General features: G+C 38.8%; 1 protein-coding gene across 1 annotated transcript in view; it reads left to right on the top strand.

The window, feature by feature from the left end:
- AACS (acetoacetyl-CoA synthetase) overlaps positions 1–24,942 on the top strand; it is a 1,424,505-nt gene that overhangs the window by 173,994 nt on the left and 1,225,569 nt on the right. The window contains exon 4 of the mRNA XM_044068347.1: positions 14,926–15,039. Coding sequence (XP_043924282.1) covers positions 14,926–15,039 — 114 coding nt within the window. The remainder of the gene's footprint in view (positions 1–14,925; positions 15,040–24,942) is intronic.

The following is a 24,942-nucleotide window of genomic DNA, read 5'->3' as shown; positions in this document are numbered from 1 at the left end:
GCAAGCAACCACAGAGCTTTCACTGAAACTAGGGCTGTTTGTTTCCCCAGAATGACAGCTCTCCCTAATTAAGTCTAATGGTATACAATCTACCAGTATCTGGACTACCTGAAATAAATTAAATTATGGCCTGTAAATTGAAAGTACACTTAGTTTCATAGTTTCATAGTTTAGTACTAGGCTATCTGCCCTGGGGCATTTGCAAGCCTAGCCCTAGAGATGTGGCTTTCGCCACCCCATGTAGTGGTACTAAGGTGTATAGAATAAATTTGGAATACTGTGCCTTTGTCTAGTAGTGACACATTGAAGACCCCCTTACTTATTAAAATTAGTTTACTGTGCCTCTGTCAAGTAGCGACACAGGGGTCACCCCCCGGGGTAAACCTACGATCTCCCATCCACTCGTCAAGATTTCTTTTGAAGAGAGTCAGTGAGGGGCTCTGCCTAACATGGATTGGGATTTTGTTCCAGAGTATGGGAAGCCTCTGAGTTATGAATCTGTCCCTCCAGCATGTTCTATTCATGTTTGTACTGAGGTTTAAATCTTTGCCTCTCGTGGTTCTTATGGATTTGGATTTTTTGAGGTGGAGCATGTCCATCAATTCCTGGTTGGACATGGCCTTGTACGTCAGGCACAGATCACCTCTGAGCAGGCGGTATGCTACTGAATAGAGCTGGAGTTTCTTTAGCCTGGCAGCATATGACATATGTTGGAGACCCTTGATCCTCTTGGTGAGGTACTTCTGGTGTCTCTCCAGCTGTTGTAAGCGCCGGGTGAGGTACATATCAAATGGGGCATTGTACTCAATCGTGGGCCTGATAAGGGAGGAGTACAGGGGCACGATGACCTCCTTTGATCTGGATGTGAACCCCTTCATGATAAGGTGGGCAAGGTAGAAAGTCTTTCTAACCACTTTGGCAACGTGGGTGTCAAATGAGAGGTCACTATCAACTTGGGTCCCCAGGTCTCTGATTACTTTTTCGGTACTCAGTGGTTTACTGTCTATGTGATAATTTGTGGGTACTTTGTTTTTCCCAAAGGGGATGGCTATACATTTCTTGGCATTCAGTTTAAGGCCATGATTCCGGCACCAGTTGTCCGTTTTGGTGAGGCCTTTCTGTAGGATGTATGTGTCAGCTGGTGTATCGACTCTGGCGCCTAGTTTGCAGTCATCTGCGAACTTTGTCAGCCACAACCCTCCCATGTTTGCTTTTACATCTGAGAAGTAAATGCCGAACAAGAGGGGTCCCAGGACAGAGCCCTGTGGGACACCACTTGAGACTGGCTTTGAGTCTGACATGGCTCCCGCAATCTTGACTTTATGGGTTCTATTCTTTAACAAGTTTGCGACCCATCTTGTGACATATGGATTTACATTTAAGCTGTTTAGCTTATCTATGATCCCCGAGTGGGGTATTGTGTCGAAGGCTTTAACCAAGTCCAGGTAGGCTGTATGGACTGCCTTGCCCTCATCAATGGCTCTAGTGATTGTTTCGAAAAAGTCAACCAGGTTCAAAAGGCAGGATCTGCCCTTTACAAAGCCGAACTGGGTGGGATCAAGTGTCTGTAGGTCCCCAATGTCGTTGTTTATGAGTTCCATAATAATTCTTTCCATAGCTTTGCAAACCAGGCTGGTCAAGCTTATGGGGCGGTAGTTCCCAGGGTCTGTAGTGGAGCCTCCCTTGTGGAGTGGGACCACTGTTGCTGTAAGGCTAAGGTTAAATAACATTTTTACATGCGGGTTTAGCTCCTCTTGGAGTTCATGTATCACGCAGCCGGGGATACCATCAGGTCCCATAGATGCTGTGTTTTTTGCTTTGCTGAGGGCGGTTCTCACCTGGACATCAGAGATGACAGGGAGGTTACATTCAGCCGGGATGAGTATTTCTTCTGTTGGAGGTGAGGGAGGGGAGAAATTTGCACTGAACCTGTCTGCCAGAATGTTGGCAATATCTGTGGGTTCGGTAAATTTTTTGTCGTTGTGTACTAACTCTGAGCATATCTGAGGGTTTCCGCCCAGGTTTCTAACATAACTGAAGAATGCCTTGTGGTTATCTTTAGTGTCCTTGGCGATTTTTCTCTCAAAGTTGGCCTTGGATGTTTTTATGAGAGAACGTAACTTTCTACTAGTGCCGATCAGAGATGACTTCCCTTTATGGGATTTTGCTCTGTCTTGCAGTAGCTTCCTTCTTTTGTTATACAATTTGTTTATGGCTGGGGTCCACCAGACAGGACACTTTCCTTTGGTGGAGAGGGTCTTGGTTTTATTTGGGATTGCACGATCCATGCATTCTTGGAGATGTCCGTAGAAAGCATTTGTGTAGGATTCAGCATTGTGGGATGTGGTTTCCATTGGCCCTGTGAGCTTGAATGATACCATCTCAGTCTTGAGAAGTGTAAAGTCGGCTTTTGAGAAGTTTCTCACTGTAGTCTTTTGTGCTGGGGGTGGAGGTGGTAAATGTATATCCAGGGTGATTAGTTTGTGGTCAGATCTCACCGGTGAGGGGAATACTTCCGGTGTGGAGCATTTTGTCCCCATGTTTGTGATGATCAGGTCTAGTATATTATCCCCCCTTGTGGGAGAGGTGACTAGCTGTTCCATTGCATTTGAGTTTATGAATTCCAGGAACCTTTGGGCTAGGGTGTTGGGGCTAGAATAGTGCACCCAGTCTATGTTAGGGTAGTTGAAGTCTCCCAGTATGATGGTATTTGGTGAGACAGTCAAATCTTCCAATGTCTTCAGGAAGGCTGAGTGGGGTTCTTGAGATTGGGAGGGTGGTCTGTAACATGCACCCAGTTGTATAGCAGTTTTGCCTATGGTTAGCTGCACCTGGATGGTCTCCGATGCTTCATGAGTTGCCACTAACCTGGAGGTGTGGGTATCCTTGATGAATATGGACACTCCCCCTCCCTTTGTGGTTCAGCCCGGGTTTTGGGGCTGAAAAGCATGATACGAGGTAAAGCCTGGTAGCGCTAGGGTGCTCTCAGGAGCCTTGAACCAGGTCTCGATTACAGCGCAGGCATCAATGTTCTCCATACTGAGGAGTGCTTCGAGAGCCTGCATCTTGAGATTTAGACTTCTGGCGTTGAGCAGCATTACCCGTAATTTTTTTCCATTTTTGTTTTCTAAGGAGGTGGGTTTGTCTTTTGAGCCTTGCCTAAAAAAGGCACTATGGGGGTGGCAAGAGCCTTATCCAATATCCGGAAGCCCAGTGGTGACAGATGCAAGCCGTCCCTTGCGAAGCAGCGTGGCTTGTCCAGCATGTCATCCCAAGCAGACAGACATTGGATCCCCCTAGAATGACACCAGTAATTGAGCCAATTATTAAAGCTGATCATCTTGTCTTTGTATTGTGGCATCATTCTTGGTGAGGGCAGGATGCTGCTCAGGGTCAGGGTCATACCAGCCTGGGCTACATAATCAGAGAGCTCCTCTATGTCTCTTTTCATGTAGTCCAAGGAGGTATGTCTCAGGTCATTCACGCCGGCATGGACAATGACAGAGTCATATTTGTACGTGCTTTTGAGTGACCTGAGTGCGTGTGTTATATGGCGGATCCTAGTCCCCGATAGGCAGCTTACCGTTACCCTCTCCTTGCTCAGCCTGGTAAGTGGGACGTCAGTGTGTCTGACTATAGAGTCACCTATCACTAGTGTATCAGGCATAGTGTTTGGCCTTAAGGGCTGTGATTTATTGACACACCGATTTATTGAAGTATGTGTTGCATGTGTTATGTTTTGAGGTGGTGGATTTTTGGGTGTCTGCTTTGGGAGCCTCTGTTGTTTTGGTAAGTTTTTTAATAGAGCCTCTGAGTATGTTTTTGTGTTAATATGTGCTTGATTTGCAGTTGGGGTAGGTCTATGTGTGACTGGGTTTGTTGTGTGTGTGGTTACCTTCTCCTCCTGTCTGGTCTTGCCAGTCCTGAGTTGAGAGAGTTCAGCCTCCAGTTTGGCTATATAGTTGCATCTCTCACATGTATTTGTGTTTGTTGGGAGGAGGAGAGGGTTGCCTGTGTACATGAGACAATTATAGCATTGTCTCAAGATTCCCAGATTAACCAGCTGAACAGGAAAAGATGCTAGCAATCTACCACTCGACATGCTAGAATATTATAAGAGAGTGCTGTGCCTTTAAGGGGGGTGGTTGGGGTGGTAGGTGGATGTAGTGCTACTTGAGTTTGAGAGTGCTAGCTTAGAAGAGAAGCTTTGAGAACAAGTGCTATGCTTATAATATAACGAGTAGACTGGTTATTCTAAGAGTAGAGCTTTCTAAGGGAAAATTTGAAGAGCAGACTTGGCGGAGCCAGAAAAAGTTTAACCCTGTTTAACCGGCGCTGCGCTATGCCTCGCAAATGCGGATTTTAAACAGGGAACTTCAAAAGAGCTAAAAATGGCCCAAAACAACCAATTACTACAGCTCTTGTGCTGAGGTCACTCCTTCAGGGACAGATAGGCTGCTCAAGGCTCCCCACTCCCACTGGTGAGCAAAGAAACTTCCTTCTTATCCAAGTAAGGTAATGGACAACACAGGAACTACACTACAGCCCAGAATACGGCAAAGCCTGTAAACTGGTCTAAACTAGTCGAGGAGAGGCAGGAAAACAAGGATTATTATTTTTTTTTTTGTTTTTAGATAGAAAACACCCAGAAATACTTTGTTTAATTAAACTATATTTCTAAGCCCACTTACTATATTTTTTCAGTAACATCCTAATATCCATTTCCAGGTCACTTTACAAGACATTGGCAGTGGTAGACTTGGCATCCTTCAGAACCCCACAGGCCCACGCTAATACATTGTCCATTAAATGTAAATATCCATCCACTGTAAATGGCAAGAAGCTATGTCTTAAAAAATCTACTTCTGGCATGCGTACCAAGTATTAGGTTTTGAAACAAAGAAACATATTCTCCACAGTCCGTAAGTCTCTGTCTTTAATAATCATCTACTGTTGCAGCACTCCCAACACATAAGCACACACATACACACTAAAATCCCCAACATTTAAAAAATGACATTGTGTCCACTTGATTTGCCAGTATTGATGATCCACCAAAGCTATGCTTACTGTTGTCCAATCTACCACTGCTTAGAACCCACCAATGAAAAAACAGTACTAGGTGCTTTTTTGTTTGTCTGAAAAAACAATACAACTTTATATACTACAGTCCCACATAGTCAGTCCACTACTGACCCATTAACCCTAGGCTGCTGTCTCATTCTTACTCCGTGGAACTGCATTACCAAGGATGACTACTTTTATTTCCTAAGCAAAAGACACAAATTGGAAGATGAGGCAAAAATACAGACATTATTTGAAAATCCATACAGTTAAAAGGTATGAGTTCATGTTCAATACAACACTCTCCCTGTCAGGAAAGCCGCAATTTAATGAAAGTGTACTCTTAATGTATGATATATTTGTGAGCTAACTTGTTTGTGTTCAGTAGGTAGACTGATCATTGTTAGCCTCTTTGTGCCTGCGTCTCTCTCTGTCATGCACACATACACACATACACACACACTCTTCTTCTACTTTCACACACAGAATTCTGCTTTCATGCATGCACTCACTCACTCCATACTTGCCTATTAACACAGGTAATTGCTGTCCTTTTCAAAGGCAACAGCAGGAAATCCATACATGAGTCCCTCTTCAGCGAGAACACACACACTGATTGTTCGGCGCAAAATAATGGCGTAAACACACTGACCCTTTTTTGGCTCAAAAACAAAACTAGAAGGGTGCTTTGGTGCATGCGCACACCGACATTAGTGTTACAGGTCATGGGAGTGAAAAACACAAAATAAAAAAAAGTGTTTTGGGGCATGCATACATTGATGTTGCAGTTAGAGGTTGAGGGCTGCATGGAAGAGCTCTGAGGGCCGCAGGTTGGACATGTCTAATCCAAAGCATCCTTCTCGGGTTAGGTTAGATTAAACAATCTTTCATTAAGGGCTCCCCTAGTAGTCAAAAGTGTTCTAAAATCATTCTCACAAATTCTTTCGAATAATAAAATGGAAGGGTGTAAAGGTGGGTTGAAGATACTTGCAATTCTGAATTCTTTAGTGATATTGGAATTGTTCCCAAATACCACATTCAAATTCAGTTTCCTAGTATATGTTTTAAGGTCAATAAGTGTTCTTGCTAAGTCACTTCTGGTAGAAGGGACAAAGGTTGAACCTTTGGCTAAGATCTCAATTAATAAAGGGGCAGGAACAAAGGTGGAATAATTGAAAATTCTAAAATCTTGTGTACTGTTAAATAAAATCTGAACTGGTCTCTGTTGTGTATTGATAGGACTAATATGTCCTACGGGACCAGGAAAAATAACTATCTCCTCCTCCTGTTCTGTGTTTTCTTCCACTGGTGTTGTTGCTGTGGGCAATTTAATTGTCCCCCTGTGTTTGTTTTCCTGTGTCCCTGAAAACCCTGATTCTGATGTGAACCATTAGTATTAATGTTGTTTTGAATGTTTGCATTATTAATGATATTCTTGTTAGCAAGCCTCTCACTCCTCCTGACCAGGGACCCTTCATCTAACAAACTGTCATTCATTTGCATCCGATTATTATTGTCCACAGCAATAAAGTTATCACCAGAACCACCTGATTCATTATTAGAACCAAAGTTCACATTCACAATTACAGTGGAAGGAGGTAAAGGGTAGGCTAGACCCTTCTCATAAGCCAGAGAGTCCCTATTAAGTTTCTTGGTTTTATTTTCTTTAATTTTAAACAAAGCGTTATCAATACTAGTGAAAATATGTAAAAAATCAAATTTGTAGCGCAAAAAGTCATTGTCAGATCGGATACTAGAGTCCAATAATGCCAATTCACTTTTCAAATTATCCATCTGTGCGCAATAATCTTTTATTAACAGTTCCATAAACTCAACCCCTTGTCGGTCAAACAAACTTAAAAGTTCCTTGTGAAAAGGTGAGTTTGAAACTAACCCAATAGGCAAACTCCATTGTCTAAGTCCCTTTGGGACTTGTTGCCTCTTAATGCATTCAGACAAATACTGCACCTCAATTTGCAACTTTTTAAATTTGAACAGTTTGGTGTCATAGACCTTTAAATTGTTAATTAAGTTATTTTCACCACTTTCAGAGTTTCTAATACTGTCAGGCTGAAAGGACCCATTGACAAAACAAGCTGGATCTTTAAACCAGTCCTCCAGAGTCGGAATAATAGATGGCGTACTTACTGTACTGCCCAAGTCTCCGTTGTTCCCCAAATGCTTGTTCATCCTGCTGGAGGGTGCATTTGAAGTTTGAAAGCCTGAACAAGGCACAAAAGAAGAACTAGAAGCCCTTAGAAAATGGTTGCCTTGATCCTGCGATCCTAAGGCAGATGCTGATGTCCCAGGTGAAGACGAATTAGGTAAACCATGAGAGACTGGGTTACCAGGACTTCTGGATCCATGATGCCAAACAGTTGTAACCTGACTGGCCAAACAGTCTACACATTGTGACAGTAGTTCTATTAAGGCAGTCAATGTACCTAGAGCACCATTGTCATTGTTAGATGAAGAATCCATAACTTTAGGCGTAGGATCCATGGTATTAAAAAGTATTTGTGATCCAGGTGTGGAACTAACTTCTATGAACCAAACAAATAAACTCAGAAAAAATGAACAAACTGCAACAAAATGAAGGAAAAAAAGACCACACCGGATACTCAAAACAGTTCCAATTAGTGCTTTTGTTTACTAAAATGAGCAAACTTCTTCAGACAATTTTAAGACACACAAGTACACTTAAATACAATACTTATCATGATATCATTTCCTTTAGAAACACATAATTTCCTTTAGAAATACATAATTTCCTTTGGAAAAACAAAGCCTCATTTTAAAGTGCCAAACTCCTATAAAAAGCAAACCATATGTCAAAAAGTAAATAATAAAAATCCTTACAAATACTTCCAAAATTTACATGTAAAAATACATTTGTATAATTTAATAAATATACAGTTAAAAGCGTTACAAAATACATAAACATAGATCTATCTAACTAATGCTTTTAATTTCAAGATGCTCTTAATAGAAACAAAGTCATTTAAACCTGGCGGAACTAATGCATTTAATTTCAACTGCCAAATCAGTTCCTTCTCCTCTAATTTCAAATCCATCGGTGCACCCCTGAAATTATCTGGAATTTTTTCAATAACTAAGAACTTGAATTCATGTTTGGGACACAAATTAATATGCCTTGCAAGTGCATTGTTCAAATTCTTTTTGTCAATGGCATACAGGTGCTCATAAATTCTATTCTTGAGGGGTCTTTCAGTTTTGCCCACGTAAAAAAGGGGGAATTTTTACATGAGCTTAAATAAACCACCCCTCTGGTTTTACAATTGAATTTATCATTGATGTGATATTTTTGCCATTTATTGTAAAAATGGTTACCACATCTATATATTTGCACCAACGGTAAGCCTCACATTTAAACATCCCACAATGTGGGGGATGACATTTTAAAGTACTATTTTACAAAAGTGTTTTTAAATTCCTGTCTTTCCTAAATACTACAAAGGGAGCCTCTCCTACATGTTGTCTAGTCAAATTATCATCTAATAAGAAGGACCAATGAAAGAATGTGTAATCTAACCCAACGCGAGAAGAATGCTTTGGATGATTTAAAATTTCCTGACATTCGTATTATCAAACCGGATAAGGGGGGTGGGTTGGTGTTTATGGACAACGAATATTATAATTATAACATGAGTTCTCTGTTGACCAATAGGGCTTATGTAAAGGTTTCCCTCAATGAAATGAATGGAGCATATCAAAAAATTAAAGGCTTCATTAATGATTTGTTTATTGAGGAGCGCATTGATTTTGATTTGTTGAACTTTCTCTTAATCCCCTACCCAATCACCCCTACCTTATTTGGCATACCTAAAATCCACAAAAATTTGGAAAAACCTCCCTTCCATCCCATCATTGATGGGAGGCAGTCTATAACCTATGGATGTGCTAAATTTGTGGATGTCAAACTTAAGGAAGCTTTAAGAAATGAAACCCAGATATGCAAGGATTCGTGGGCATTTTTAGGTGCCATGAATAATTTTCCTTTTTTTAGGAACCTGAATTTTTTAACAATTGATGTCTGTGGTTTGTACACTACCATTCCTCAGGAGCTTGGTTGTGAATGGGTCAGGGATTTTTTGTTAGAACATTCAGATGGTGCTTCCATAGATTTAATTATTTATTTGTTGGAATTAGTTTTGAGCAATAATTATTTTTTGTTCAACAGAGAATTTTACTTACAGAAAACTGGTGTAGCCATGGGGTCTCTGTGGTGGTACCTTTGCCAACACAGTGATGGCCCACTGGGAAAAACAATTCCTATTTAGGGATCATATTTTCCAAGAAAAAGTTGCATGGTACACCCGTTATTTAGACAATATTTTTATCCTTTGGCGAGGTAGTAAGAATTCTGCTGCAGCATTTGTTGAACATATTTCTAAATACATGAATTTCCTTGAATTTACCTGGGAATTCAATACTGAACGAATTTGCTTTCTTGATGTTGAATTGATTAGACATCTCTCATTGGACAGGGTTATTTCAAAAATGTTTAGAAAATCAACATGCTCATATGCATTCCTTCATTTTTCCAGTTGCCACCCTTTTCATCAGAAAAGGGGTGTTGTTAAGGGTAAACTGGTATGGGCTGCAAGAATGGTGACCTTAGAAAATGATTTTTTAGATGAATGCAGGTTATTGAAGGAAATGTTCAGTAAACATGGCTACCCCATCAATTTAGTGGATGACCTGATAGATGAAGTCTCATCTAAAAGAGTTTGTGGTATTTTTAAACCATTATTGAGTGTCAAGGATAGTAATATCTTCACTAATTGGGGCTCTTGTAGTCCGGATAATTCGTTGGACAATTTGAATGGTACTTGCAACACATCAGGAATGGACTGGGACCATAGGGATCTTGTCCCCAAACAATCATCTGGGTCCACAGATGTTGATTTAGCAAAGTTGAGCTTTATAACTACATTTTCTATAGATGCTCCCTTTTTGAGATCAATTATTATCAAAAATTGGTCCTTCTTATTAGATGATAATTTGACTAGACAACATGTAGGAGAGGCTCCCTTTGTAGTATTTAGGAAAGGCAGGAATTTAAAAACACTTTTGGAAAATAGTACTTTAAAATGTCATCCCCCACATTGTGGGATGTTTAAATGTGAGGCTTGCCGTTGGTGCAGATATATAGATGTGGTAACCTTTTTTACAATAAATGGCAAAAAATATCACATCAATGATAAATTCAATTGTAACATCAGAGGGGGGTTTACTTGAGCTCATGTAAAAATTGCCCCGTTTTTTATGTGGGCAAAACTGAAAGACCCCTCAAGAATAGAATTTATGAGCACCTGTCTGCCATTGACAAAAATAATTTGAACAATGCACTTGCAAGGCATATTAATTTGTGTCCCAAACATGAATTCAAGTTCTTAGTTATTGAAAAAATTCTGGATAATTTCAGGGTTGGACCGATGGATTTGAAATTAGAGGAGAAGGAACTGATTTGGCAGTTGAAATTAAATGCCTTAGTTCTGCCAGGTTTAAATGACTTTGTTTCTATTAAGAGCGTCTTGAAATTAAAAGCGTTAGTTAGATAGATTTATGTTTATGTATTTTTTAATGCTTTTAACTGTATATTTATTAAATTATACAAATGTATTTTTACATGTAAATTTTGGAAGTATTTCTAAGGATTTATTATTTACTTTTTGACATATGGTTTGCTTTTTATAGGAGTTTGGCACTTTAAAATGAAGCTGTGTTTTTCCAAAGGAAATTATGTGTTTCCATAGGAAATGATGTGTTTCTAAAGGAAATTATTTCATGATAAGTATTGTATTTAAGTGTACTTGTGTGTCTTAAAATTGTCTGAAGAAGTTTGCTCATTTTAGTAAACGAAAGCGCTAATTGGAACTGTTTTGAGTATCCGGTGTGGTCTTTTTTTCCTTCATTTTGTTGCAGTTTGTTCGTTTTTTCTGAGTTTATTTGATTTCATATATTGTCAGTAACAAAAAACATATTTTATATATATATATATATATATATATATATATATATATATATATATGTGTGTGTGTGTGTGTGTGTGTGTAAGGAGAGAAATTCACTGTGCACAAGTCCAATCCACTGGTAATCACTTTGAGAATAAGTCATTGGCTGGTTGTACAGTATACTAGTGCTGTGCAGGAGGTTGAAGTTTTCTGTTACAGTACATGCTGATGACATCACTCTGTGAGTTCTAGAGATCAGCCTGAAGTCAACGCAAACTGTGCTGCCAATTGCTCCCTCCACCCAGCTGTGTGAATTATAGTTTACATCAGAACTGACCATTTTGCCTTCTTTTTTTTCCTGTCATAAGAATAATCCCTTTTTTTCATTTTGCAATTAAAAATGAAGCAGATTTAACCTGTATCATAAGTTTAGCAACAGACATGCATGAGTTGCATAAATGTGCATTTAATGTCTGAATTAGTACTCTTACTTATGAGAGCTTGCATGGTTCTTGCAGGCCTGTTGGTTGCATGCCAGACTCTGTTATAGTTTGTTAAGCTGGCATGACATGAGTACTTTTTGTTCTGTAACTGGACATGCCAGACTCTGTTATAGTTTGTTAAGCTGGCATGACATGAGTACTTTTTGTTCTGTAACTGGACCAGTTTTGTTTTCATTAATGCTGTTGCTGCACTATTTCTGTGCACCCACTGCTCTAGTTCACTGCCACATAATGTTAGCCCTCATTCAGGTCTGTATACCCAGAGAACAGAAACGTAAAAGGAAAGGACTGGGTAAAACTTCAACTGTAAGTAGTCTTACCTGCCATTTACCACTAGTTTATGGCTCTTGTACAGCTATAACTATTTTACCAAAATACGTGCTGAAAGTACAATTTCAGTAACCGAAAAAGAGAGAGAGAGAAAAGTTAGCTGTATGTTTGGTGCTTGATGCTCACTTTGCAGTACTCCTTAAAGTACTGTGCTCTGTCCACATGATTAACAGAGGGAATCTGCTTATACTTAATACTGTGATTAACTTTTAATTAATTGGGTAATGGTAGAAGACGAACAAAGTCTACTGGTCACTTGGTATCGTAATCTTACTTCACTGTGAAAAGGCAATTTTTACAGACTTTTTGGTCCCTTTTCCACTTGCTGCAAGTATACACATATATGTACTAACGCTTCCATGACTAGTATGAATAAATTAGGGGAAGAGGGAACCCATGTCTGGTACCCTGAAAAAGAGCCAAAATCTTACCAGTAATCCCAATAGTGCAGACTTATCATATTGTTCTGAGTAAGTGAAAGATGCAGGAGATCTAGTCATTGCCTGTATGAATTAGGATTAGCAGTGTTAAAAGCAAACATGATTCCAACTTGGATCTAGAAGAGGAATTTCAGGATGTAGAGAGGTGATCTCACCACTGTCCAGGTTGTTGTACTCTGCAACTAAAATGCTGTGCACAGTTCTACATCCCTTCCGGAGAAATGGAGACAAAATCGTAAAGAAGGTGCAAAGAAAATCTGCAGGAATTGTGAGAAAATAGGAGAAAGATAAGTGCTAACAGACTTCATGAACTGGACTTGTTCATTCTGTCATGGGGTGTATGATATATGTGTATAAAATAATAAAGAGGCAGTGTGAGGAGTTAACCTAAAGATAAAAGACACTGGAGGGAGGGGCACAATAATCAAAATGAGGGTGCCGACTTCATCATTTTGGACATAAAGAAAAACATCTTTTTTTGTAATGGGTGGTGGCTAAATGCAGCACGCTGGCAGAAGAATTGGTGGACTCTAGATCCAGTGAAGCTTTCAAGAAGGCATGGGGCAGTCATACAGAGGGAGAGTGGGGACAGCAAGATGGACCTAGCTGCATCAGCAGGACAGATAGAATGGACAGATGCACATGATGAAAACGGAAATAAACAAGGGGATCTCTAGGGGCACAAAATTAAATGCAAGGTATACAAGGCAACATTTGTTAGGCCATCTGTTTGCGTATGCAGAGGACTATGGATTCTATTAGGAACATGTCCTACAGTAACAAGTGCTGTGGGGTCAATGTATTCACTTTATTAGTAATATAAAAAGAGGATTAACTTAATCAGTAAAGTGAAAAAAATAAGTCTTGTAAGAGAACTGTATTGTTTAATAAATATTGAAGTTCACTCTGACACAATTTGACAGGAGAGATATTTAGTTTTGAAATGTACTTCATAAGTGCTCTTGTCCATGTTACAGTGATTACAGGGCAATGTGCATTTAATACAGCTGGCATAAGGTAATGCTTGCTCTGTGTTGCTAAAGTTTCTTGATGGGTTAAGCATACTGGCTACACCTCAATCTTTGAAGCTATGTTGTGCTTCCAAGTTCAGACAAAAAAAAAGAAAAACAGACTCAGTCATTTCCTGGTCATAGATTCCAATGTGAATGTTGGATGCTTCCTGACTGGCGTTTTAGGAAGTATGGTAACTACGTGTTTATGATGGCTGGCTTTTTAGGAATTGTGGTAACTGTGTCATCATGAGGTAAGGTCATGATATGTCCCTTCCAACCTGCCTCCTAAAATATTTGTTGCCTGGATTCCATTGATGAAACCCTGCCAGGTCCCATCTTCCATGCTAAGTTTCATATTTCTCTGTGGTGCTTGACCTTTAAAATGGGGCTGGCCTGGTATAAACTGTACTTTCTTGTGATGTAGCACACCCCCAAAAGTTTACTGAAGTGGATTTCAGCCTTGCCATGCTGCCAACTGTATTGCAGCCTAGTGGAAAGGTGTATTTGTTTTTGCGGAGGCACCAATCAAACTTGGTGATTAATACCCAGATGAAAAGTGGCTTTTTTTCAAATAAACCTCCATACAAAATATTTCTAGCTAGAGTCATTTTGACCAAACACTTCATATGGCATGCTTGTTGTTTTAAAAAAGAAGTTTATAGTCTTCAGCTTTGAAGTCTTTAATATTTTTTCCATTCTTAATACAACAGTACTGAATAGTTATAAGCTGTGGGTTGCCCTGCAAAGCAATACCAAGACTGCTTTATATCATGCGTTTGGTCCATTCTTTCTCTTAGGCTTATTTGATGAGTCATCCTAAGTAATTTGCACCAATGCTGTGAGAGATGCAAATAATAAGATAGTATCATACCTCTCAATCTATTAGAGCAAAAAATCTGGACAAAGCCTAAAATGACATGGGGACAAATAGGGACAGATTTTAAATATTGTTCTTACAAACTTAGAAAGTTGATAGAATAATAGGTTTTGCAAAAGCATGAATTTTCTTAAGTATGTGGAGCCTTAAACTCAAATGTTTGCCATTATTTAATGACTTCAATCCTCAGCTATTTGACAGAAAAGTACAGATTTTAGGAGGAACACGCCAAAAATATAAGGCAAAAATCTATACATTCTGCGAAAATCTGTACAGTTGAGAGGTATGGATAGTATGTTTGCTGTCTGATATTGCAGTCCATGAACTTCTTTAGACTGCATGCGTAGTTTCTCTTTCAAAGCTAAAGACTTAATTTAACTAATGTTATATTGTTTGTTTCAGTTTAGTCTTGGGCATCACAGGAAATATGGAGTTATTTGCAGTGGTTTAATTTGTTGGGCACACACAGCACTGTCAGGCAGCCCTAGCAGCTAGTGAATGACAAAACAGCAAGGCACTAAAGGTCAGATTCATTCCACTTTTTATGTACAGATAAGACAAAATAGTCCATTTTGAGAGCTAAGGAAGTAACAAAAGGTCCAAAATCAGGCATAATCAGCCTTACGTGGTTGATGGTCGCCCCATCTGCATCATTCTCAACAATATTCTGCATTTATTTTAGAAACTGGTCTTGGTTTAAAATGGTTTTATTTATTTCAGGTGAGGGCACAGAAGAGATCACCAAAGTAACCTTTAAGGACCTCAGGAGAGATGTGGCTATTTTTGCTGCTGCCATGAGGAAGATGGGAGTGAAAGTTGGTGACAGAGTTGTTGGTAAGTTACGATTTGTTTTTCTGTACAGTGTCAGTATACATGCATGTATGTGCGTCATACCTGTCAACTTCTTTGCACAAGAAATTTTAACAAAGCCAAAAATAATGGGGGACAAAAGCCTAAATACAGGGACAGTTTTTAAATATTGCTCTTGCTAAAATAAAATGTTTTACATTATTTTGCATTTTCTGAAGGATATAAAGTATGAAACTCAAATGTCTGTCATTATTTAGTGAATTTAATCCTTACTTACTTGCCAGAAACCCACAACTATTATGAGGAACAGACAAAAAGTTTAAAGCAAAAACTCTGGACATCCTGAGAAACTCTGGACAGTTGAGAGGTGTGACGTGTGTGTGTGTGTGTGTGTGTGTGTGTGTGTGTGTGTGTGTGTGTGTGTGTGTGTGTGTGTGTGTCAGTATGACTGACAAACCACAGCAGCAGAATGTTTATTTTTAGTATCTCTTTTGATTATTGGATTTGTATGTTAGCTGGCTGTATGTTAATGCAATCTATTCAGTCAAGGTTGGAGTTCAGCTGTTTTGAATATCCATTCTATTGTTTGCCTGAAATGGATTGACACATATCAAGAGCAATTAATGTATGCTTCAGGAAATGGATAATAGAAAGCTCCCAGCCTGGTTTTCTAACAACTGCTACCAACTCCAAGTCCCACTCTACTAAGTAGGATTTTTAAGTGGAACAAGGGTACAGAGGTTAGCATTGTTACCTCACAGTTCTTGGCCCTCTGGTTTGGTTCCTGTCTGGTTTCTGTCACTGTAAAACCCCTCCACGGTTCTTTTTTGTGAGTAAAAATCCATGAGGCATGTTTAGTAATTTATATCATTTTTCTAGCTGAATTAATTTTGGATAAGTCACTGCAATGAATAATGACCCAAATTAAATAATCTTTTCGACAGTTAGGACAGTTAAGACCCAGACAATGCCCTGTTCATGTCATAGTTTGCGACTTCCATAACTGTATGTTCTAGAATGTGCTAGCAACCTCTCCCTTTGCTCTATATTCTAGCTTCTGTGAAATTTCCATTTCAGAATGCTTCTCTGCCATGTGAATGTTGCAATACCCTTCCACTGCTGTAGAGGTTATTGATGGTTGCTAGTTGTCTTGCTGTTTAGGGAGTTTTTTTGCTTCAGCTAACAGTTTTCCTTCAACACTGTATGCATATGCTGGAAACAGTGCCCAAGCTGTGGTTCTTTTGAGACATTACTGGGTTTGTTAATATTTGTTTCTGTCCAGTCCTCATATAGTGCCGGCCATCTGTTGGAATACAGTCAAAATTCATTATTGCCCCCACCCGTCTTCTGTCTCTTTTTCTCTATTTACCTTAATTGACTGGAGTTTTGACTGCAGGTCTAGGGTGGCAGGGTGTGGATCTCTACCCCTAGTGTAGATTTTTATTCTGAATTTTAACTGGTTTATGACTTTGCAATCTTCAGTCTGTAATTCACAAATTGCAAAGGCATTCATTTTCTGTACCTGGATTATTCTCTTCAGGGTTGTTGGGAAACAGATTCTATCCTGGCAATCAATGTATATGAGGCAGAAAACTAACCATCTATCACAAGATACATGCACTGTGTATGTGATGTACGGCTATATGATCTTTTCACTATCACCCTAAAATTGCCCTATAGTTTGCTGTCTGATATTTATTTATTTATTTATTTTATTTTACATTTGTTGACCGGGCTGGTCCAACTGGATACATGTCCATTTTCAGTGGAGGCCCGGGGAGAAAAGCTGCGCACTACAAAATAGTATTTACAAGACATAAGTACATTGTAAGTTTTAGCTATTATAGAGGTATTTCCTATTGTCATATTAGTAGGATGATTCTTACTGAATAGAGCTATGAATATAGGTACAAAGATGAATAAGAAGATGTAGCACAACATTGGTAGTATAGTAATACAGGGGAATGTTTAAAACTATGTAAGACAACAATGCACACTATTGAGCAATAAAGTCACACCAATATAGTTTGCTAGTAGGCTAAGTTAGCTAGAAAAACACAATACAGCAATCAAGTCTCTGATTATAACAATACCAAAGTTAGTTATAAAAGTCACCCATATGATGTTTTAAGTAATATTGCAGTCCATGAACTTCTTCAGATTGCATGCATAGTTCTTCTTTCAATGTCAAAGCCTTAATTTAATGGATGTTACATAGTCTTTGGATAATACTCATTAATCTTAAATAAACTACACTGCATTTATAACAATGCCTTCTGTTAGGAAACTTTTAGAAGGACAGCATTTTCTGCTTTTTTGTTTTGTAAGAGAAACATTTTATATTCGTTCAGATACCAATTTTTTTTCAAACATTTGAGAAACAAAAAGGCCTGAATGTGAACAGATCAGTACTGTGGACATGACTGAAATGCTTTCTAGCACTGTTTATAACATTACGCTTAACATAATCTCTTGTAGACTACAGCATCTGGATATGAATTTGCCTTAACTGTTTTGCCAATATAAAATAAGCAGCAGCTACAAAAGTCTCCATATATCCTCATAGCTAATCTGGATTCAGAAGGCTCTCCAACCACTAAACCCTTGTGGTCTGTCTCTTTGAAAATTTTGAGAGCACAAACACTAAAAGCCATCCAATATTACAGAGTTGCAAAGTGATTCGTAAACCAAGTTTTCCAAGGTGGAATTCCCACAAAAAATGAAAGCCGTTAAAAATCAAATGAAGAAAATAAAGCAGACACTAATTAAAAAGGAGAAATGAAACGATGTGTGACACAACAAATTTTGAAAATGAACAGATATTCAGATGGCAAATTCTGGCTCATGGAGCTGATGAGAGAGCTATAGCCAAGTAAAATGTATACTAGTAGATGCCTGTTTTTTTACAGTCAGCAATAGCAGTTTCTCTGCATCATTTTCAGGTTTATTAATGAATTTCAAATGTTGATCGATGAATATATATAAAAGTGTTGCTATAAGACATGGCATTTCTAAGAAGGACATACTGTCTGAGATGCTAGAGAGATGACTGATTTGTCTTTCATGCTTTCTTAATAAAGAGTTGTGTGCTGAACCTTTCTTAGTTTTGTTTTTTGGAAACTTGAATATCTTGTCTGCCCAGTTTTGTTTTAAAATAGTATGATAATTTAGTTGCCCCAGTCATGTGCTTTCATTCTGTCTCTTATTTCTGGCTATGTTGGATGCATCTGGTGATATATGTTTTACTATTTCCTCTGGTGACATGTTTCTTCTATATGCTGTCCTTTCTGTGAAAATTATTGCTTCCATATGTCAGCGCTGAATGTTGTATGCACAAGTTTGATTACGTCTTCATCATATTGTGTTATTCCTTACACTATCACACCATCACACTTCCTCTTTGCTACATTAAATACCCTTATATCTCTCTTTCATTATAGAGTGAAATGTTTTAATTCCTTAATTTTCTCTTTGTATTATTTTTCCTTCATTCCTTTTATTGGTTTGAATTATTTTCTCTGAACTATGTAAGTTAACTTCCTCTTCTCTTTAAGGGCATAGACACTTCATAATATTTCAGTTCTAGCCTTACAATTCCTCACTTCCACAAAGCTCAGCAATCCTTTTCAAGTGTTTCAATTATATCCAGAGCCATCCAGGCTAAGATGAGAATATTTTCTTGATTTTCTGCACTTGCATTTGCTTTATACAGTGATTGCTACTGTTTCTGAGCATTTTTAAAGCATGTATTTGATTTTGTGGCAAAATTCATAATTTCTGTGTTTGTTGGCTTTTCTCATTCTCTTTGCCTCCAAATTGTCTTGCAGAAGAGCAAATTAACCAGGAACTTCTTTGTTTGGTAGCTGTTTGCTGTTTAATCTACACTTGAGAGCTGCTTTTGCAATGCTTTTACAATAAGAAATTCCAGGATCATCCATTTTATGGCAGAAAGTGTTTACCTTGTCTTTTTGAGTTGGGAGGCACCCCGGGGAGCTCAAAGTATGGTCATTTATTGGATAGATGGCATAGGAGTCAGTGTTCAGTTTCTTTCATTGATACAAATCAGACAAGTTTGAGTAGAGCTGTCAATCATGCAGGGGCAGTTAGCAATGCCCTGTATAGTAGCAAATGTCTAGATAATAAAAATTGTCTATAAAGTTAAGATTAGCTCCAAAATTTGTTAAACAGTGTGACATTGTGAAAATTAAGCTTAGAGTAGCTAGCTCACGCATTGAATAGCACTACCATATTGTAGCACTGTATGACATCTTGCCCTTAGCCCCAGAAACTAATTTGTGTAGGAAATAGCACTACCACATTCTATCAGCTATAACATCATGCCTTTAACCACAGGAACTACTCTAGGAGATCCCTGTTAAACCCAATCCTTAATCCTAAACAGTCCACCTATTAAAGGCCCAGACAACAATGGCATGGATATGCAATTTCCTAATGTCTGTGTGGGCTGCTTGGTAGACTGGAGCATCTGAAAGGCAATTTAGCAATTGTCTCATGTTCTCAGACAAACAGTTAATCATTAAAGAAAATAAGACAGTAAGCAAGAGATGTAAATGCACAACTTCCTTGGAGGCAAAAATCTAACAGAGAAATGAGGTTGTTAAGAATACATATACTACATCCCTCACAACTACAGCTCACCACACACTCACAGACTGTCGTTTGCTGAGGCACTTAAAAGAAACTTTCCCAAATCTTAAAAGACCTCCAAAGACACCCAACAGCAATACTGTTCCTCAGCAATCACTAATATAAACACCAACAGCAATGCCAAACATGTCACGTATGCCTACAGCCATTGGTCTCTCAATAGCAAAGCCCAAAAAGTCAAACATATACTTTACCTAATACTCTTGTTACTGGGGACTCTATTGTGTGACACACAGATGCTCCACTCCAAACAGGCTACAGTCTAAGTGAATGGAGGATTGCAACATTAATTCCTCTCTATAAGGGTGGACCATCAACCGACCTAGGGAACTACAGACCTATCTGTCTAACAAGCCTAATATGCGAAGCCATGGAACAAATTATCATGGAAATAATAAATGATATTGGCAACATACAGACACTGGATCCATCCCAAACTGGCTTTGTGAAGGGAAGGTTGTGCCTACTTAACCTGGTAGACTTCTTTGATAGGGTCACCAAGGCAATGGACAAGAGTAAAACAGTACATGCTGCTTATCTTGACCTGGCTAAAGCATTTGATACAATACCCAACTTAGAAGTTGTTGGCAAGCTCTCTAACTTGGGCATAAATTTGTATTTATTTATTTGACATTTGTTGACCGTGAGTGTCCAACTGAGCAGATGCCTTTTTTCAGTAGAGGCCCAGGGAGAAAAGTGCCACAAGAGTACAAACAAGTATTTACAGACAAACAAACAATCTAAAGAGTACATAAAGTGAGTACAATAAAGTAAACTGCACAGTACAAGCTTGCTAAATGCAATAGAAAAAAACTCTACATTTCTCAGTATGGTTACAGCGTAAGGATGCTGAGCTTAGTATTTGTTGAGAATTGCAATGTTACAAAGCAGTTGGTAGGCCAGTACATAAGTTATCTACAGTGCTTTTTTTCTGTGGTTTATAAGTTATGTACAGCTTGGTTCCACTTCAAAATATTGAAAACTCATAACATCTAATTTCAAAACAACGAGACCATAAGATTGAAAATTCAAAACATCAAAAACGCATAACATCGAATCTCACAACATCGAAAACTACAAAGCAAATATAAATAACATCCCACACACTTTTTACTACGTTTCTGCAGGGGGGCTATCCCCCTGCACCCCCCCCCCCCGTAAATTAAATATATCAACTCCGAGATTGCACTACAATGAGAAAAAGTTAATTTCCTAACCTCACTGTATTATGATCACTATAAAGAATGTACACATAATGTCTAAATCACTTAATTGTGTGACCTAAAAAACATGTACAGAGTGGCATAATAAACACTATATACAGATTAACAGAATAAACTGTAACATTTACATGTGTGATGATACACTACACTATTTTATACATTTCCGATGTTGTGAGATTCGATGTTATGAGTTTTAGATGTTTTGAATTTGCGATCGTATGCTCTTGCTGTTTTGAAATGAGATGTTATGAGTTTTTGACATTTTGAAGTGAAACCATATAGGTTTCACTGTAAAAAGCTTGAGTTAATGCAGTTGAAGAATGATTTAGAATATACAGTGTTGGAGCTGTGGGGGTATACAGGACAGTGATGAATGAGATTTGCAAGTATTCATATCAGTTGCTGAGGCAACAGATTGATAGTTTACAGGTTACTATCATATTCACATGGTAGAGGAGGTAGGAGGGATGTAAGAATAAGAGAAAGAGAAGAAGAGGAGGATGGGGTGAGGGTGAAAGTTAAGGAAAGGGGAAGTAAAGGAAGTGGAAGAAGAAAGAGAAAGTAAGAGGAAGCAAGGAGTCAAGGAGTTTGGAGGAGGTAGGAAGTAGAGCAGTAGAGAAGGTAGATAGGGATACTGGAGTGAGTGGACAATATGGGTGTACTTAGGAGGGGGTTTGGAGTTAGCTTTTGCAGTTGCAAATTGAGGTTTCAAGCAGGTATTGTTTGAGAGCTTTTTTGAATTTGTGTGTAGTGGTTATTTTTCGGAGGTCGGGGGAAGCTTGTTCCAGTTTAGAGCTGGGGAGTAGCTATATAAGTTTTGGCCAATGGATGTTTTGGGCTTGAAAATTTCTAGTTGGTGTTGGTTGGAGTTCCCAAGGTTTCTAGCTGGAGTATATAGAGAGACCAGGGAGGAGGTGCTAGGGCAGGCTGTGGGTTTGTAGAGGATGTAGTGTATGATAGATAGTTGAGAGGGTTGTAGTTGATGGGGGAAATGTAGCCAGTTTAAAACAGAGAGTGAGAGACAGTGATGTGAGTTCGGTGGTTGGTAAGCAGCAAACTGGGCAGCTTTGTTGTAGGTGCTTTCGAGTTTGGTCCATAGGGTGGTCCGTAGCTTCATTAGGATTTGTGAACCATGGGGAAGATAGGCATGAGTTAGTGAGACTCTGGAGTCTTGAGTGAGGAACATTTTGTTTCTGTAGCATAATCCAAGTTTTTGGTGTTTTTTATGCAGTGGTGGATATGGTGGTCGAATTGGAGTTGGTCAACTATGATGGCTGTTAGAAGTTTTGTGTGGGGTTCTACACTGATGATGGTGTTATATAGTGAGGTGATAGAGAAGGTGGGTTTGAGGTGGGAGAGAAAGACTTAAGGAGAAATAGTAGAAGTTTTGTCTTTCTGGGATTCAGGATGTGTTGGTTGTTAGTGAGCCACTCTTCAATGGAATTGAATGAATTTTGACGAGAGTGTATAGGTCAGAGAGGGTATCGGTGGTAGAGATGATAGTAGAGTCATTAGCATATTCTATGAGAGTAGAGTGAGGACAGAATGTCTAGAGGTGATTGGTGAAGATGTTGAAAAGCAAGGGACCAAGGATAGACCCTTGTGGGACTCCCATATGGACTGGTAAGAAGGGAGATTGTGTGGAGAGTCATTTTACTGATTGTTGCCGGTTGGAGAGGCAGCTGGAGAACCAGGAGATGGTTGAGAAAGAGAGGTTAAAGTTAGAAAGTTTGGAGAGGAGGATAGAGTGGGAGGCAGTGTCAAAGGCTTTTGAGAGGTTGAGGATGAAGAAGAGGAATCCCTATATAACTTACTATATTGACAGCTGGCTGATAGACAGGACCCAAGAAGTCAGGATCAAAGAATCCACCAAGAGACCAATCACCATTGGAGTAACCCAGGGCTCCATGCTGGGCCCACTTCTTTTTGGCATCTACTTCTCGGAGGTCAAGACTAACATTCAAGGGCTCTGGCTCACCAAGTTCACAGATGACTGTAAATTGAAGCTTTTATAGTTTTCCCCCAAAAATACCATCATCTTTCTAGGGGGTTTAACACAGACAAATGACTGGTGCCAAAGTCGTGGCCTAAAACTCAATTCAAAATATGCATTATAATGCCCTTTTGAAAACTGTCAACCCAAGTTAATTATTTCATCGATAAAATCACCCTTAAGAGTTGATCCAGTAGTAAAGGATCTGGGAACATATTTAGATAGCAATATGGTGTTTGACCAACACATAGCTAAGATAGTAGGAAACTCATTCTATATCACCCAACTTATAGGGAAGGCCATGACATCCTGGTCTAAGGAGGTTATAGTACCACTCTAATCTGCTCTCATAAGATCCATCATTGTGAACAGTGCCCCTTTTGGCATGTGACTGATCGGACACTTCCAACTGCTGGAACGCCCATAAAGGCTTTTCACAAGGAGAATTTAGAGCATACATACCCTGTCCTATACTGATTGACTAAAGGCTCTGTCTCGCTATTCATTCTCTTACATGCTGCTGAAGGGGGATCTTTGCCTTGCTTACAGGGCTTCCTCAGACCCAGCCCTATTGGGTCTGTTGCAAATGCACAAAACAAACAACACCAGTAACACCAGATCCAGGGATCTGAACTTCACCTGTGACATAAACAGAATGTGTTGGAGAGGCAGATGTTTCTCAAAGGATCCCTGCTCTATGGAATAGGCTCCCCATCCATGTAAAACAGAGTTTATCCCTGACTCTTTTCAAATAAAATGAAAACAAATATAGCTAGCCTGGATAAAAACTGGTACCACAAAGAAATAAGACAATAATAAAACAAAATGCAGACCAGCTAACACAGCTGTAGTAAAACAAAATTTATTGAAAAGGTAAGTGCTTTCACACCAGCTTATGTGCTTCATCAGACCATAAAAGCAACAGACAAAACAGGCGTTTAAATATCTAGTTAATGAGTAAGTGCACATGCTTTTAAAACCGGTCTTAAAGGAACAGCATCATTTAAATCCAACCCCTTATCAGCTTGTAGTTGTAAAATCCATCTAAGTTCTGCACCTTCAGTATGATTGAAAACATCACTCCCCCTTAAATTTAATAATTCAAACACCAGAAAAGTAAAAGAATGTTCCATCCCTGCAATATGTACATGTTTTGCTAAAGCATGAGACATCTTACTTCTCTTAATGTCATAAACATGTTCCAAAATATGTTCTCTTAAAGTACATTTGGTTTTACCTACATAGAAACATTTGCATTCTATACTTTGAGTCAGGTAACCAGATCAGTGCTACTACAGTTAGCAAAAAAGTTAAGCTTATATGTACGGCTAGAATCAGGGTGTATAAAAACAGAACTGGATCATATATATCTGCAAGCGCAGCATGTTTTACAGGCAGAAATACCTATTCTGTCTGAGAAAAGATCATATTAATTTCTGTTTTAACACAATTGTTTTTGTTTTTTAGGGATGCATTTCTAAAGTAAAACTTAGGAGATGCACCCAGTCTAGTAGCTGCTAGTCTTAACAATAATGATGCTAATATATCAGTTTTTGATGACATGCGTGCAGATTTTTTAGATAGAGGGTACTCTAATAGTGAGTAAGATAGATCATGTGATTCAAGACATATACTCACATGGACAAGATTACACTAAGCCATTTTTTTCTGAATCTGGGAGCCATACAAGATGTAGTAATACAAATACGTCCTCTAATAATCTTTGGACGAGTTTAACTTATTCCAATAATTATTCAAATAATGTGAACTTGGCCTGTGATGTTAGTAAGAAAAACTGATCGATTCTGACGGTTGATGAAGGTTTTAAGCAATTACTGGATCTTATCCCTGACAGGTGTGTTTCCATTTCTCTGATCTCATCTGATTCACTTACCTTGGGTATTGGATCCCATTATAGATCTTCTCTCTCAGTCATCCAGGACACCTCAGAAAAACATTCAAACCCTCAAATTGTCCTTATGGTTTCTCCAGTTATGATGATAGCTAGACAGTCCAGCCTTTCTTCCTAAATCATTCACATTT

This window comes from Protopterus annectens, chromosome 4.part0 (assembly GCF_019279795.1).
Source record: "Protopterus annectens isolate FY-2018-M chromosome 4.part0, PAN1.0, whole genome shotgun sequence".
Lineage (NCBI taxonomy): Eukaryota > Metazoa > Chordata > Ceratodontiformes > Protopteridae > Protopterus > Protopterus annectens.
Note: the sequence above shows the minus strand (reverse complement) of the source record. Positions and strands in the feature narration are given on the sequence as shown.